Raw genomic sequence first — 15,119 nt, 5'->3', positions numbered from 1 at the left:
GGTTTCTCCTACTCTAGAGGAGAGTTTATCACATAGGAGCTCAAACTGCTTCACTGATTCCTCATTTTAGAAAGGCTGTTATTAAAGGTAACCTGCTAAAGTTCTTCTGCCATCGGGATTTTAGGATATTTTGTAGGATACTATTGGTGAACTATCAGATGTCTGGCATGGATGGCCATTGGGAGCAGTTCTATCCTAGTACCTGTGTCAGCGTCTCTGATGTGGTGTGATGGTAAGCAGATGAAGTGGGAAGAAGAGGCTGGCAGAACGGAAAGTCTCTGGCTTTGGCTGTGGGTGTAAATCTTCGAATCTTGCTATGTGTCCGGCTGGATGAGCAGAATAGTGTAGCCCTTCTAAATGGCAGGAAGCTTGGATTTGGACTTGTTTCAGCTGGAAGACCTAGGCCCGGACTTGTCTTAAGAGTCATAAGACCAGCCATGCAACAGTTTTTTCAGAGCTATTTAACTTGCTTTTTAGATGCCTTAAAAGTATATGTCTTTTGGATCTGAATCAGTAGCTCTAGGTTAGTAGCTTTAAAATATCTCCAGGTAAGACCAAGGTGGTGATGATCTGGACCATCTTGAAACGTCCATGGGGTTGATGATTTTCCACCCTCTGGGGACACAAGGCCTTTCTGTAGTTTGCAGTCTTGGGGTCATACCGGATCCCTCACTGTGCTGCATGTCTCTCGGCTGCTGACCTGGATGGAGTCTGTCCCTCTCTCATGGGCACTGCTCCTTTCCAGAGTCCCCTCTCCTCCATCAGGACTGCTACAGCCCTTGCTGCCTGTAAGGACTGTTGCTGCAGGCAGTGTCCTGCCTTTGAAGTGGAACAGGTTGATGCTTGCGGGCTGTTTAGTTCTGTGCCCTGTGCTGCCTTCCATCTGCCTTTGGGCATGGCTGAAATAGCTGGTAATTACTTATAAGCCCTTGGTGGTCTGGGCCAGGGCTATTTTAGAAGCTGCTTCTCCCTGCATGCCCTGTTGTGGAAGTTGTGGCTGGCTGGAACGGCCCGTCACCCTCTCGCTGCGGTGACCTCCTCTCCTGGGTGTGTTGCAGGGAATTCGGGGGGGAGAGCTCTCAGCTCTGGCATGCAGTCCCTTGGGCTGCCTGCCAGGGCCTAAATTTGGTGACCTTTAGGAGGTTGCAGAAGATGCATTTGTAAACCTTGGTTATAGTAACTGGGAGACAAGCGGAGAATGCTGGGGGAGGGAGGAACACATTTTTTACCGACAAGCTGTTTGCTGTCTGTTTGATTTTTATGACCAGCAACTAGTAGGTAAATAGACTAACAAATGCTGTGACAATTGCAACTGTTGCTCTTTAATCAAATTTAAAACAAAAAAATTATACAGATTCCCTCTAGGAGAGTGAGCACGCGTGTGACCGCTGAAAGCACTGTGACTTCTAACGCTGGTTTGGACACTTGCTCTACTCTCTACTTTGCTGAAATTGTCTAGTTTCCCTTCTGTAAAATGTGGGCAGTCATATTTTAAAGGTGTCTAGAAATGGTTGCTGTATCATTACTTGTGTAGCTTGTGGGTGGTTTTGTTTCTTTTAAGGAAGAGCAAACAAGCCAAGCCTGCGGTCCAGCAGTTGTGTGGGTTACAAAGAATGTGGTTTCATGTTATACCTAATTTGGTATAACTGTGGGATGTGTCTCCCACCCCGTTCTTTGCTCGGGCTCTAATGATAGCGTTGGGGCAGGTTGAGCTGGGTTCACCCAGTGGCAAACTACCCAGGTTTTGTTTGCTTTTGGTCGGTTAGTTTTGATGGCCGAGGACTTGGACTGGTGAGCCGAACTGACTCACCATGGGGCTGCTTCATCATCCCATCTGGTGCCAGGGATGCAGCAGGACATGCATTTGGCTGGAGGAGGGGGCGAGCAGGATTGTCCCAGTGTGCTAATAACACCCCTGTTTCCTCACTGCAGGGCCTTCCTAACGAGAAGGACTGTCTGGTGGTTTGGTTTTGACAAGCAGTGCTTGTGAAGGGGTGCAGATGTTTGTGGAGATCTGCTAGTGAATATTTGCATTGATAGTGTTACAGGTTTGCAGTGTGTTCTTGCTCTGTGTGAATGTGGCTGACCTGAAGAGGACAAAAGATCATCCTTCTACTTTCCTTCCAATTGTTTCTGCTAATTTAGCATGTGTTTGAAGCTTTGTCTTTGCTTAGAGATCAAATGGCGAGGGACAAAGCTCTTTATTTTTACTGTATGGTAAAAGTGGCAAGGTCAGTCCCACTGGGGTTTGCAGGGTTTGCCCTGCCTAATTTATCTCATGTGTAAAGGGTAGGTTTTCCATCACCTATAACTAATGCGTATTAGTAACTCTAGGGTCAAAAAGTACCCCTTTTCAGCAATGAAAACAAGGTCTCTGTTTCTAAATGCATTTTCACCACAATGGATAGGAATATCTTTGCAGTTCCAGCCATGTGGAAAAGCCTTCTCAGCTCTCTGTTTTAACACCCTATCTCATCAAACATCTCAGAGGAAAGCATCTTACTTGACCTGCAAACTCAGATCATTCCACTGGGTACTTTGCAACACTTCCTGAGTGGCATTGCATCTCTTCTTACCAGGAAACAGAAAACTCTCTGGTGAAACAAACCTTGAACTTAAGCAAGCTTTTCTCTTCTGCCTCTTTCAGAAATAAATAAGCATTTGAAGATGACAACCTCATGGAGCGACCGACTCCAGAATGCAGCAGATCTCCCTGCAAACATGGATGGGCATGCTCTGAAAAAGTACCGCCGGGAAGCCTATCACCGGTAAGTCATTCGTGTAACCCCAAACTAAAATGCTGAGACAGAGGGAAATAAACTAAGCATAAAACCCACATTTCTTGCTTTTTGCTTGTTGGTAAAAGTCATTCTCACCTTCCTTGTAGAAGTGTTAGTAGAAGAGAACTTAGACGATAGCACAGTATTGGCCTGCAGGAATTTACAAACAGTAGAGTTGAGATACATGTACTAGAGCGAGTGAGGGTATGCTTTCTTAATGCAGTTGAAAGATTAATCAAAGTTAGATTTTGGGATAGAAGCTTTCAAGTCAACAGGTACTCAGTGGCAGAAGTGTTATAGTAATTATTGCAGCGCACACTGGGAGAGCATAGCCTTAGATGCTGGAATGCACAAATATGAATAAGGAGGAAATCAAATGGGATAAGAAATTGTTTGAGAATTAGATCTAGTATGATTAATTCTGTGCAACACAGGAGCATGTAGAAGCACTAGGCAAGATCTCAGCCTCCTTTTCTGTAGTAGGCGTGCCTAAAACCATGTTTGCTGTAGAACAATTACAGTCTAAATAAGATAGAGTACAGAATAAAAGAAATGTTTCACTCTCATTTTAGAGTTTGGGAATCAAAGTACAGACCCTAGATTGTTTTTGCAAGATCACATTGGAGGTTTGGTTGAGCCAAGAATTTAGCCCACAGCTCCCAAGGTTCCAGGCATAGAGCATAAAGGATTGATGCAGTCTGTATCCTTATCAGATGTCTGGACCATTGTGGAGTTAAAAACAACAGCATCAAGTAATTGTCAGTATTCTGTTTGTGGGAGGTGTATCTTCAAAGTTTCACTTGTTTATTTTGAGAAGTCATGCAGTATGATGATCAGAGTATATTCAGCAGGAGTTGGGGAGACGTATGTCTGATATAGAAACAGAAAGAGAAGTCAAGTTTCCCCACCTCATGCTTAAATGCCACGTTGCATTTGTGATTCATATATGGTGGTATTTCTGAGGAAGTGTTTTGGAAGTGTTAGATATCTTTTGATTCTCGAAATGGAATCTAATTAGAGAAAAACGCCTTAGCATCATATGATAAGCCAGGTTGTGCAAGTTGCAATGTGTAAGGCTAAGTAATGGATCTTGTGGTACGTTTCTGAAGCTTTCCAATTTCCAGTGAGTATGTTTGGGCACATGTCTTAAGTGGTGGCATTATTTGAGTCTCCTGTGTCAGCTGGTTTGTCAGATATGGAAACATCTAATGAATGTAACTATATATAGCACATAAAAAGAGAGGGATTTTATACCATTCCCTGGCAAAGTATCTTCACCTTGTTGAAGTCATTGACAGGTTTACCTTTGTGTCATAATTTTACCTATGACTTTAGTTGTGTTACTCCTGATTTAGACTGATGGAAATGAAGCCAGAGTTAAGACCTTTTTTTTTTTTTTCCTAAATATTTCCTCAATATTTGTTATGGTTAGGTGCTGACAGTCTGCTAAGTGTTGTACAAGATCCAAAGGAAGCAGTACTTGTCCTTAAGAGCTCACACATTCAAGTCTTCATCATGTTTACTCTTACTTATGTAAGAAATCTCTACTTTCAGAAAGAATTTCCTTATGGAAGATGAGAGTGCACTCATATAAAGGAGGGTTTCCCACTGGGAGCTGGGATCTGGTAGTCCAAAACTAGTCTGTGGTACAATTTAAGTACCCCTTTTTAGAGTCTAGAAATGTCTTATTCAAAATATATTGAGCAGAAATGTTGCTAGCACTTCAGGTTTTCACACAACACAAAATACATTAAGGGGAGGCACATTTTTGTTTTGAAATTACTATCCTCTCTTAAAAAGAGAGAGAGGGAGGGAACAGGAGAGAATGAGAGAACCTGATGCCAAGACTGTAGTAGAAATCTGTGCTATTAATGGCTTTGGTGTACCAGTTTCATGGGAGTTATTTTGATAATCCACTATTGTAAGAATCTGAAACAACCTCATTCCAGAGGCAGTGTTGTCAGATTTCTATTTCTGGTATTTTTTGTGATCTTGGTGTTAACAGATGTGATGCTACTTAAAAGATAAGTGCAGACTTAACATGATAGAGTAGGACTGAAGTTATTTCCCCTTTTTGTTTTAGATTATATTTTTTAGTATTTTAATAATTGTTCAGATTTAGAATATGTGTGCTGGTCACAGCCATCAGTTCTAGGATGTAAATTTGTTTCAGTGAGGTCCAAGTACGCTCTGACTCTTGGATATTGCTGAAGCACTGTCAATTTTATGAAAAAGAGATGTAAAAAACAAGGCATTCATTGTCAAGATTCTTTTCTTTCTCTTCCTTCCTTTTTTTCCTCTTTGTTTTTCTTTCTCTTTCAATCTCTTTTTTTTCTGTCTCTTTTTCTTCTTACTCTAGCAGCTAAAGAAAAAAAACTTGAAAACATGAATCTAAAGTGACTTAGAAACAAAAACAATAAAAAAGAACATTTAATTTAAAACTATTCTCTTTTTTTACCTTAAAGCTGGTCCCAGTGATTTTATGGGCTGGAAGGCTGGAGAAGCTTGGCAGCTGGGCCACATTTACAGATGAGCATAACTGGGGCTAGCTTTTGATACTAATGTTGGAAGCCCAGTTGGGCTCAAAGTCATTCATTGGGATTTTCTAAATGCTGCTGGTAATGCTTGGTTTTCTGAAGTGTGAAATTTTAAAAACTTGTTTCACTGTTTGTTTACTTCATGCTTACTTAAATATCAGTGGAGATACCTAGACCAATTGATTTAGCTTTCTGGTTTTCATGAACTACACCAGATTTTATATGCTTGAATTGTAGGTGTTGAAGCAGCATAAAGTAAGTGGAAAAGTTTCCAATCCAAGCAAAATAATTTACCTTAAAAAATAAAAATAATGTTCTTGTGGGCGTGAAACTTTTAAAAAACTTTATTAAAAAATTAGCTCTGAAGATACCACTCTAATAGTAATATTTTACTGTGGTAGTTCATACTAGGAATGTGTTTTTTCAGGTGTTGCACTTCTTATTGTGTCATACTTGATGGATGGATGTTCAACATATAATATTGTTGGCAGAAATCCCAATTGAGACTGGTTTAACTGGTGTAATGCATACTGACTCAGAGTATGATGACTATATCATAATCATGTCTGAATGCCATAGGCAAGAATGTTCAAAATCAAATATTTATAGCTGTTTGCCTCTTGTAGCTGTTTTCCTCCCAAAAGTTTTGCTTGGTGTTTGGATCAGTTCGTATAGCTGCCTAAGAAATTAGAGTATTGAGGTTATTGATGAACTAAGCAAAGCTTGTGAATATGAACATGTATGCTATGCTGTGGAGTTCAAGGGCCGTAAAAGTAACATCAAGAATCAGAAAAATCTGCAGGAGAGGAGAAGTGGTGGGGTTTTATCTTCAGGGTATTTCTGATGACTTTAACTAAGACTTTCGGTTCGCTAGCATTACTATCAGCCACAGACCTCATTATACAACATTGTTGGCGCCTGTTGGAGGTGAGGTCTGAAGATGAATTAATATACAAGCTACATGTTATTCATTCTCTAGCAGAGGTCACTGGTAAGAGGATACTGCATTACTGTGCTATTGGCAACATACATTTTAATTCGGAAATAAAATGCGTGTGTAGCTGTTAGGTGGCTTTTCCTTAGTGTGTGTGGTTGTGAGGCCACCTCCCTCATGCACTGCTTGTTGACTTTTCCGGGTAGAGGATAATCACTAGGTCATTTGTTCTGGAGGAGTACTGTCATTTAACGTGATTGTAATTAGGCAAGAACTAGGTTGACTCTGAGCCACCAAATTGCCCTAGTGTCTATTTTTTAACTTGGAGTGAGCACTTCTAGGCACCCTCTGGATTATCTCACATAGCTCGTTAGGGTTTAAATAGCAACCACATCTAGTTAAAGCAAATAATGGAAAAAGTTGATGTTCCATCCACTCTTGTTACTGACAGTTACCAAGATCCAGGAAACAGGTATTTGCATTTACTTTTATTCTGTGGTTTTGGCTTAACAGGGCAGTAAGGCTGAGATGGCCTTTTTGTTAAACATACAGACTTTGGGAAGCTTTTACCATTTTGCATCAGAGTAATTTGAGACTTCTCATCCTGAACATGGGGTTTCTGTTGTTGTTTTAGTTTTGTTTTCTTGCTCTGTTGTTTACTGGCTAGCGCAGGGGATGTCGCGTCGTGATTCCTAACCCTAATTCTCCTGCTGACTGATCACAGAGTTTGAATAAGTTGCTTCATAGTTTTGTGCTTCCATTTGCTTTCAAAGCATCTTGTGATGTTAATATGAGTTAAGTGATTGAAGCTGTTAATGTACACTGAGCTCCTGAGTAAAAAAAAAGGTATATACTTTAATAATGACAAAGCAAAAGGATTACCAATTGGTTGTTTTGATTTCTAGGGTTAAAGATGTATTTTAGTTTGTTTGAATTTGTAAAGTCTGGGCTATTCACTGCTAATCTTGTTTCTTCACTTTACTGGTACTGGATCATCAGTGATTGCAAACAGGTGGAAATGTTATATAAACTAGGCTGTGAGGCTTGAAACTGTTTATATATTTGGGTAGCTATATATAAAGTCTCTTTAAAATGATCAGTTCATTGAGGTGGCAAATGAGAAAAAAATCTTTACCAGTCTGAAAATGCTCTTTTCATCAGACGCATTCGGATAGGCGACGTGTGGTGTTTTCATCTAACTGTAAATGAGGTAGCTCTGTAGGCATTGCTGGCTGTGGTCTGTCTTCATATGTCTTTGTGCAGCCTCCTTGGACTTGTGCGGTTGCATGTGTGTAGCGGAGGGCAACATGTGGCTCTCTGTATTTATTTTGCTTTAGTGCTTCGGACGCTGGAGAGAGGAGGGAGAGGGAGTGTTAAGGCGGCAGAATGGGCGAGCTTATGAGAAAGCAGAACACTTGCCAAATTAATAATAAAGAAATTACACTGAAAATGTCCCATGATCCCTAGCTTTAATAGTTTCACAGAGCAGACGGGTGTTATTTTGGGATGGAATCCATATGTGAGCTTCTTGGCACTTTGCTGTTGCCTGGGAAGAAAACCCAAACAATGGAAACAGAAATGGCCAAGGCTATCTCCTTCCATCTGATTCCTGCTGAATTTCAGAGGGAAGTGCTCATAGTCATGTTTCTGGATACAGCCTCATCAGACTTTTAAGTTCCAGTTGTAACCTGATTTTCCAGTTTTATGTCACTATAATTGTGCAAGGATGGTTAATCTTGTGAAATTGCAGGGCACTATGTTGGAAATGTTACTAGAAGTGGCCAGGAAATTTTGATGCCCTTCTTCTGTCTCCCCTATGTGATACCGTTTCATCTGCCTAAAGTCATCTCAAGCCCAAACACTATGTCTAAATACGATTACAAACATACTGACCTGTCAGAATATTCCTCTTCGGTTGAAGAAGGAATAAAATGGAACTCTGGAAATCTAACATTGTAAAAAAAAGACCAAAATGGTATGATAAATAATAATATATGGAATGGTCATTACCTGCATAAAGAGGCAAGACTCAACAAAAGAATGATTGCATTAGTTTTCGTAGTTTAAAGCAGTTTGTGCCAGATTTGTGCCAGATAAGTAAGGTCAGTGAGGGATTCATCTGAGTTCACTGCTGTTGGTGGAAGTCACCTGTAACCAGAACTATAATGTCATGTAGTGAGACATCTCCCCCAACCACATCTGGAGACTAGCTAGTAATAGAACATCCAGTTGTCATAAGAGTAGTAGGATTTTTTTTTCATTATTAGCCTTTTTAAAGAGGCCAAGGGGAACTTGGACATGGGAGGCTATTAAAAGCTAATCCATTTAGTTCCCTCTTATTTCTTTTTAACTCCTCTAGCTTATTAAAACATGGAAGTTGTCCATAAAGTGAAGATTAACCAAAGTGCCTAAACTTTGAGGAAGCAGGAATCTGAGCCTTCTGGCTAGTTAGTCCCTGTTTCGTGGCTGGCTCGAGCCCAGCTGTCCACCACAGTCTTTTTTAAACATACATGTAGGTCATGCTTAGCCAGCTCCCACTGTATTTGCTGTTCTACTCAGCACTGTTGCAAGTTTCTTTGTATTTTTTTAATTTCCAGTGAGACATACTCTCCTGATAAAGAATGCTTCTTGCTGCAAGGTATTTCTTAGACACATTTGGAAAATCATTATAAAAGTGCTCTGTTCCAGAAACCTCGCCTCCCATTGTTCATTTTCATTTTCTTGCTATGAGTTGTGAGCCATGTGCCAAGTTCCTCCTTAGTTGTATAATTCTGTGCATTTTGTTTATTTTGTCAGTCATATTACAAGAATATTATACATGCAAATTTCATTCAGGGCACAGAATGCTTTTGAGATTTTGCACAAATAAAATAAAAACATTTCTCTCTCTCTGCATTCACTCCTCTCCTGTGTTACTCGAGAAGAGTTGGGATTTAGGTTCCTGCCTCGGAATTGATTGACAAGAACAGTAACAAAACCGAGTTCGGTTCTCTTGTAAAAATATAAAGGACTGTGAATTGCAGTGTTGAGGATATCAAGGGCTCTGTGACTCCCTTTATGCATGCTCAGCAGTTGCTTCTTCCCTGCAATACAACACATTTTTCTCTTATCCAGCACAATTCGTAGAGCTCAAAAAGAAAATAAATACTGTCATCATTGAGAGCCTTCTGCTGTGGCCAAACTGCAGGGTTTAATCTTTGAGGAAGAACTCATTAGGGAGGAAATGTGCTTCATGGTTTCCCTTAAGCGGCTCCTCAAGTCCATTTTTCTACAGGTGTGGATCGGAGCCAGACTAAGTCACCCCAAGTCCAGGCTGCTGCCTCCCCGCTCCCAGCTGTGCCGTGTGCTGGCTGAGGGAGCGGATGGGGCTGGATATGGTCCCTCAGCTGGCTTCCCCACAAGCACCGACACCTGGGACTGCTCTGGCCACACTGCACAGGGAGTGCAAAACTGTGGGAGATTCACAGGGATATTCCTCAAAGCAGAAATATAAAGCTTGGTTTGTCATCAGGAAGGAAAGATGAAGGCAGGAGAAAGGCAATGTCCTATTTAAGGAGATGCTCTGGTTGCAGACAGATGTGGAGCTGAGGAGTTGGATTTAGGCAATACCCACCTCTGCCTCTCAGCACAAGGAATGGATAGGGTGTTCTCATGCTATGCCTGCAGTTTGATTTGTCTTACTGCCCAGTGCTGTTAAATTTTTAGATCAGCTTAATTTTGAACTCCAGTGCTCCTAGTTAAAACAATTATTTTCTGAATGGAAACAAACAAAATCAGGGGAAGGGAAAGTGTGATTTCTTCTGATTCTGGCAAGTAGAAAAATTATTCTAGATTAAAACTTCCTTGCCTAAAAATGTTGGGTGATTTTAGTTTTCCTCTTATTCTGACTTTATCTTGACTGTTTGTAATCTGGAAGCTTTTTTGATTTTTGTTTATCTAGATGAGCTGTAAAAAACTTGTCATCGCATCCTTTCCTTTAGAGACCAGAGGATCTTTTCTCTCAGGTGGTTAGGGTTCCTAGGGTCTTAGTGTTGGTTTTGCTTTATAGTCATTAAAAACAACTCTTGTCATTTCTCTATACCACGTCTTCTGTGGAGACGTTACATTTTTGTAGCCAAAAGACACATTTGACCGGTATTCTTGAAATCAGGCTGAGCGTACCTTCAATGAGGATCTAAGCACAGCTTTGAATCGGGCTAAATCTGCAGCTTCTGAGACGCACCTGGCTCTTCCCAGAAACTGTTGTGGTGATTTAATCTCAACTTCTATCTTTAGTTTCTAGGATACTGCAGATATTTACTACTTTGAGTAAACCCCCTGAATTAAGCTGGTAAACTTCTGGGAGTAAATATTTGTAAGTATCTACTTAGCCACTTGTGTCTAGGGGGGCACCATGCATGGGAGACGTCATCCTTTATCAGGCTTTAAAGTTGAGGTCCTGAGTGCCTACAGAATAACCCAATATCTGTCTGGGCCTTCAGAAGAGACGTGAAATTGGTTCCATTTTTTTTTGCCACTGTTTAGTCTGCCATTTAATCTGTCAAGGCATATCCAAGTTTAAATTGATTAAAGTGTTCTCATTTCCTGTCCTGAACATGTTGTGTAATAGCCTTCTTTAGCTTTTTAAAATATTTGCTCTGTTTCACTCCAGCACTGGTGGGTGAAGTGGTTACCACATCAAATCAGTCAGTAGGATGCCTTGAAATCTGCCAGGTCCTGTGCACTGTTGGGGCATGATTAGACCCTGCCACGTAGGGTTTCTAGGTCATAGGCAATATTTACGAGTTGATGGAGAAAGAGAGATCTTCACCAGCTGTTACCAAGAGGGGACTGGTATAGTAATTTTCATGTTTTAGTCATAAGACTTATTTTGGAACAAAAATATAGTAATAGATGTTGTTCGTTTCATTGCCTTTAGTAAACTTTTCCAGATCTTCAGTATCAACCTGTGCTGGTTTTTTTTTTTTAGTCCCAGGGTCCAGTTTGTAAATACTCCGAAAGCAAGCAATGAAAAATGCCAGAGGCTTAGAGATCTTTCCATGGCTTTTGGTCAGTTTGGTGTCGTCATCATCTAAACATAGGCAGGCTGGACTGGAAGAGATCTCTTGGGTCACAGCTCCCTTGTTTTCGCCTTTCACAGGCACTGTCGTATTACCCTTTTTATAAGTGCATTCAGCTCCGTCTTGGTGCTTGTTTTTTGTCCTCATTTGGGAAACTGTTCCCAAATGCTGCAATTCTGAAACACTCTTCAGAGCTTCTTTAAATGTCCTATTCCTACCCTGTTCAGAAGGATGGAAAACTATGCTCTGGGGGCTAAACCTCGAGGCAAGAACAAAATTGGACTCTGCAGGTTGGACAAAAAATGTTGCTAGTGTCCCCTGGAGGTATGTTATTCTATCTTAAAGCTCTCCACTTTCAGGAACAAACTGCACAAACATGAGATCAGAAATCTTGTGCTTGAATTAGCTAATAAATAATGTTTCCTGGCATCAGCAGCAACAGAACATAATCAGCTTCATTATACGAAGTATGAGACTGTGTTTAGTACCAAATAGCATTTCGTGTTGGCCTCTTGTAAATCAGAGCTGTCTTGATGTTAGAAGACAAACACAGATTCAAACTGCAGATTCGGATAATTTGCTCCACCTCCTCAAAAGCCAGCTATTGCAGGAGTGAATTTTAGTGATTTACGATCCCATCTCATATTTCCAAAAGGCATTTCTTTACCAGTTCCCAGTTTTTTTCCCATCACTTTGTCTTGTTTAGGTAATACATAAATCTATCAGAAAAGAGCGTCATCTATAACCCCTGAGGCCCCTTAGTGACAAGCCCCATTGTCAAAGGCAGGCACTTTGCCAGGAAACTGTGACTCCCAGAGAGAGTGCGCAAGGTTAGGGGGAAAGTATACTATTGCCAGAGAAACTGTATTCCAAGTGGATTTGTGTGGAACAACAACGATATCCAGTGACTGGTTAAATTAGCCACAGATGTGTTTTCTAGAACACTGTCCAAGAAGATATACAGTACTTTAAGGCTTGGTTCAGACATAATGATCTTCTGAAGTCAAATCAGATCCAAGCAAAATTGCATCGGTACTAGGGAAGTTTTAAAGGAATTGTGTAATATGAGTCAGACAAGTAGATGAATCAGACTGCTGCGAACTAAACAAGGAGCACATCGGTGAGAGATGAGGTAAGACGACTTGCATAGAAGTGTGATAGTTTGATGTTAGCAGTTTGCTGTTAAAATTTGAGCTGCGGCGGATTGACACGGGCAGTTAAATGGGCACGTTATGCCGGCCACCTGCCCAGAACGTGCGTGCGGAGGAGAATCTGCCAGTGGTTTCTTTCAGCTTTTCAGAACGTATGAGTGCTTGGTTTTGCACTTGCCGTCTCCATTGCTGTATCGCTGTCCCTGTGCCACTCCTACACGGCAGTGCTGCCGATTTCAGTTTTTAAGAGGATAATTACTCTGCTGAGGGCAATGCGCTTATTAAATATTTGGAGAATTTTCACATCATGAAATCAGAGTACAGGTGAAGGCTCTGGGACTTTTCTCATACAGGAGAGTTTTGTCTCGGCATCACAGCTTGAGCAGTACGTGGGATTTCTGTCTGAGATCAGTGTTGAGAAGCTCAGCTTCCATCCCGCAGCCAAGTTCTGACTCTCGTTCTTAAAGTTCAGATAAGACAGAAGGTGGAGAGAAGTCCTGTTGAATTACAGATCTGCTGTATGGTTTAAAGTTCTGGTTTAAAGGAAACATAAGCAGCTTAGTTACTGCAGTAGCTGGAACAGGAAGCAAGAAAAGCTTTTGTTGTATTCTCTGACCTATTTCTTTACCATGTTATTTACTTGAACTAAATTGAATATGATGTATTAAAATGTTGTCATCAAAAAGGGCCTGGAAGCATTCAGCTTAGATTCTCATTGCAATAGGCATTAATAGTAAAAGTGGAATTTAAAAAATAGCAGTTTTGTCAAGGAGTTGCAGGGGAGTTATAAATAAAAAGAAAAATTTTCACAATAGAAATAGCATATTCTTGTGGATGAAAATTTATCTCGGTTGCTGTTTTTCAGAGCTTTATTAAATGTTTTTAACGCTATTGGTGTAAATGTGGAAACGGCTCTGTTTAGGTTTGCTTTGAATTTCCAGATGCAGTTCCAAAGAGGGCTCAAATGCTGTGAGTTTATTAACAGAAATGTTATTTTCTTTTCCTTTCCTTGTTACCTCTTTGTAATAATTTGCTTTAATCAAGCAAATTGTATTGCTTCCCATCCTCTGCTTCCAGTTTCCTCTCACTTGAGCTCTGAATTCTGCTTCAGGAGATTTTGCACTTCTATTCTTAGGAATTTTTGCAGGTCACATGCAAAGCCGCGTGTATGTGTGCATGCATGCGTGTATGTCTTTAGACAGCATACCAATAATTAGAATAACCCTGCAAAGTCATGGCTTTGCTTCAGGAGAAGTCATGGCAAAAAATTAAACATACCTCTGTTTTCAGGTATGCTTTCTTATTTTGACCTAAGAGAGCCAGACATCCTGACAGCTGGCAGAATGTGTTTGTTCTAAAACGTGATTATTTTGAAAATGCTCATACCTATGGCGCTATTTCTCCTCTCTTTACAGGGTCTTTGTAAACAGAAGTTTAGCCATGGAAAAGATAAAGTGCTTTGGTTTCGATATGGATTATACACTTGCTGGTGAGTATCTTCTTAATTTTTTTTGTCATTGACTTAGTTTGGAATATTACCTCTTCTTGAGCAAAAAACAGTTACTGGTTGGGCTACTCTGGTTAGCAGGTGCTTCTTCTATTAGCAAATATATCGTTCACTATTCATTGCACTTTCATTTCAGGTGGTTCCCTTAAATTTGTTATCTGCAAGCTGTATTTGGTCACAAGCCATGTTGCTGTAGTACAGTTTCAAGTGATTGTGGGTGTCAAGGAAACCAAAGCTTAATAAGTCTAATTGCTTCCTTAGATTCCACTATATTTTGATATTGCCCCTGATGCAAGCTTGGCTTTGAATAACAAGGTGATTTCTTTTATCCTTGATGCATATGGCAGGCTACACCTTTAGCCAGCCGGTTCTTCTGTGTCCTGGGAGGGTCATTTTTTAATAGGTTTTCCTCTTTCCCCCTCCTTGCTTGGCCACATCAGTGACTCATTTTGAGAAGAGGCAAGGCAGGGGGAGTGTCTTATATCAGCTGAACAAGTTCCTTTAGAAAGCTTTGCCCATTCTTTTTGGCAGATAGGCTTTGGGAGGTTGCATAAGACCTTTTAGTTTCATAAAATTTTTTGCATGACTTCTCCATCTTTCAAATACTTGACAGGCAAGTTCTCTGAGACTTTTGATGAAGGGGGGTAAAGTTACCATTTTCTGCATAATCAGACTTGCATAATGTTATGTATTTTAAGGAAGGAAGAGGTAAAAAGCCCACTTCTACTTTCCTACGTTATAGTATCACACAGGCTGTAACTGAGGATGTCATGTACAATCCTGCCTTCTTTCTCATTACCACTTCCAAGGTTGTGGATAAAAAGTTCCTATCACCCTTGATATTTCAATTTAGAATTGTGAATATAAACTGAGAAAATGTGAGGTAGAGTGTCAGGGTCACCTAATAATAGGTTAATGCAGTATGTCAACTATGGTCATCTAGTTACTGTGTCTACTGAGAAGGAATGAGAGATGAGTAATGTGGCTAGGGACAGTGTGAGGGTCACAGGAGCCGGGGTCAGTGGCTAAGCAAAGGGCAGGAAGGTTTACATGTGCTCATGGTTCAACACAATGCTGCAAGGAGCGGTTTTAGAGGCTGTGGCAGGTAATTGCAGTTTATATTTAGATCACTTGCTTTTGTGCTTTTAAG

The 15,119-nt window shown here is 40.6% G+C and overlaps 1 protein-coding gene across 1 annotated transcript in view; it reads left to right on the top strand.

Annotated features, from left to right (window-relative positions):
* NT5C2 (5'-nucleotidase, cytosolic II) overlaps positions 1–15,119 on the top strand; it is a 63,056-nt gene that overhangs the window by 18,158 nt on the left and 29,779 nt on the right. Inside the window, exons 2-3 of the mRNA XM_072870223.1 lie at positions 2,648–2,768; positions 13,878–13,951. Coding sequence (XP_072726324.1) covers positions 2,668–2,768; positions 13,878–13,951 — 175 coding nt within the window. The 5' untranslated portion in view covers positions 2,648–2,667. The remainder of the gene's footprint in view (positions 1–2,647; positions 2,769–13,877; positions 13,952–15,119) is intronic.

The sequence above is a fragment of the Ciconia boyciana genome, chromosome 8 (assembly GCF_034638445.1).
Source record: "Ciconia boyciana chromosome 8, ASM3463844v1, whole genome shotgun sequence".
Lineage (NCBI taxonomy): Eukaryota > Metazoa > Chordata > Aves > Ciconiiformes > Ciconiidae > Ciconia > Ciconia boyciana.
This window is presented reverse-complemented; position numbering and strand designations above follow the sequence as displayed.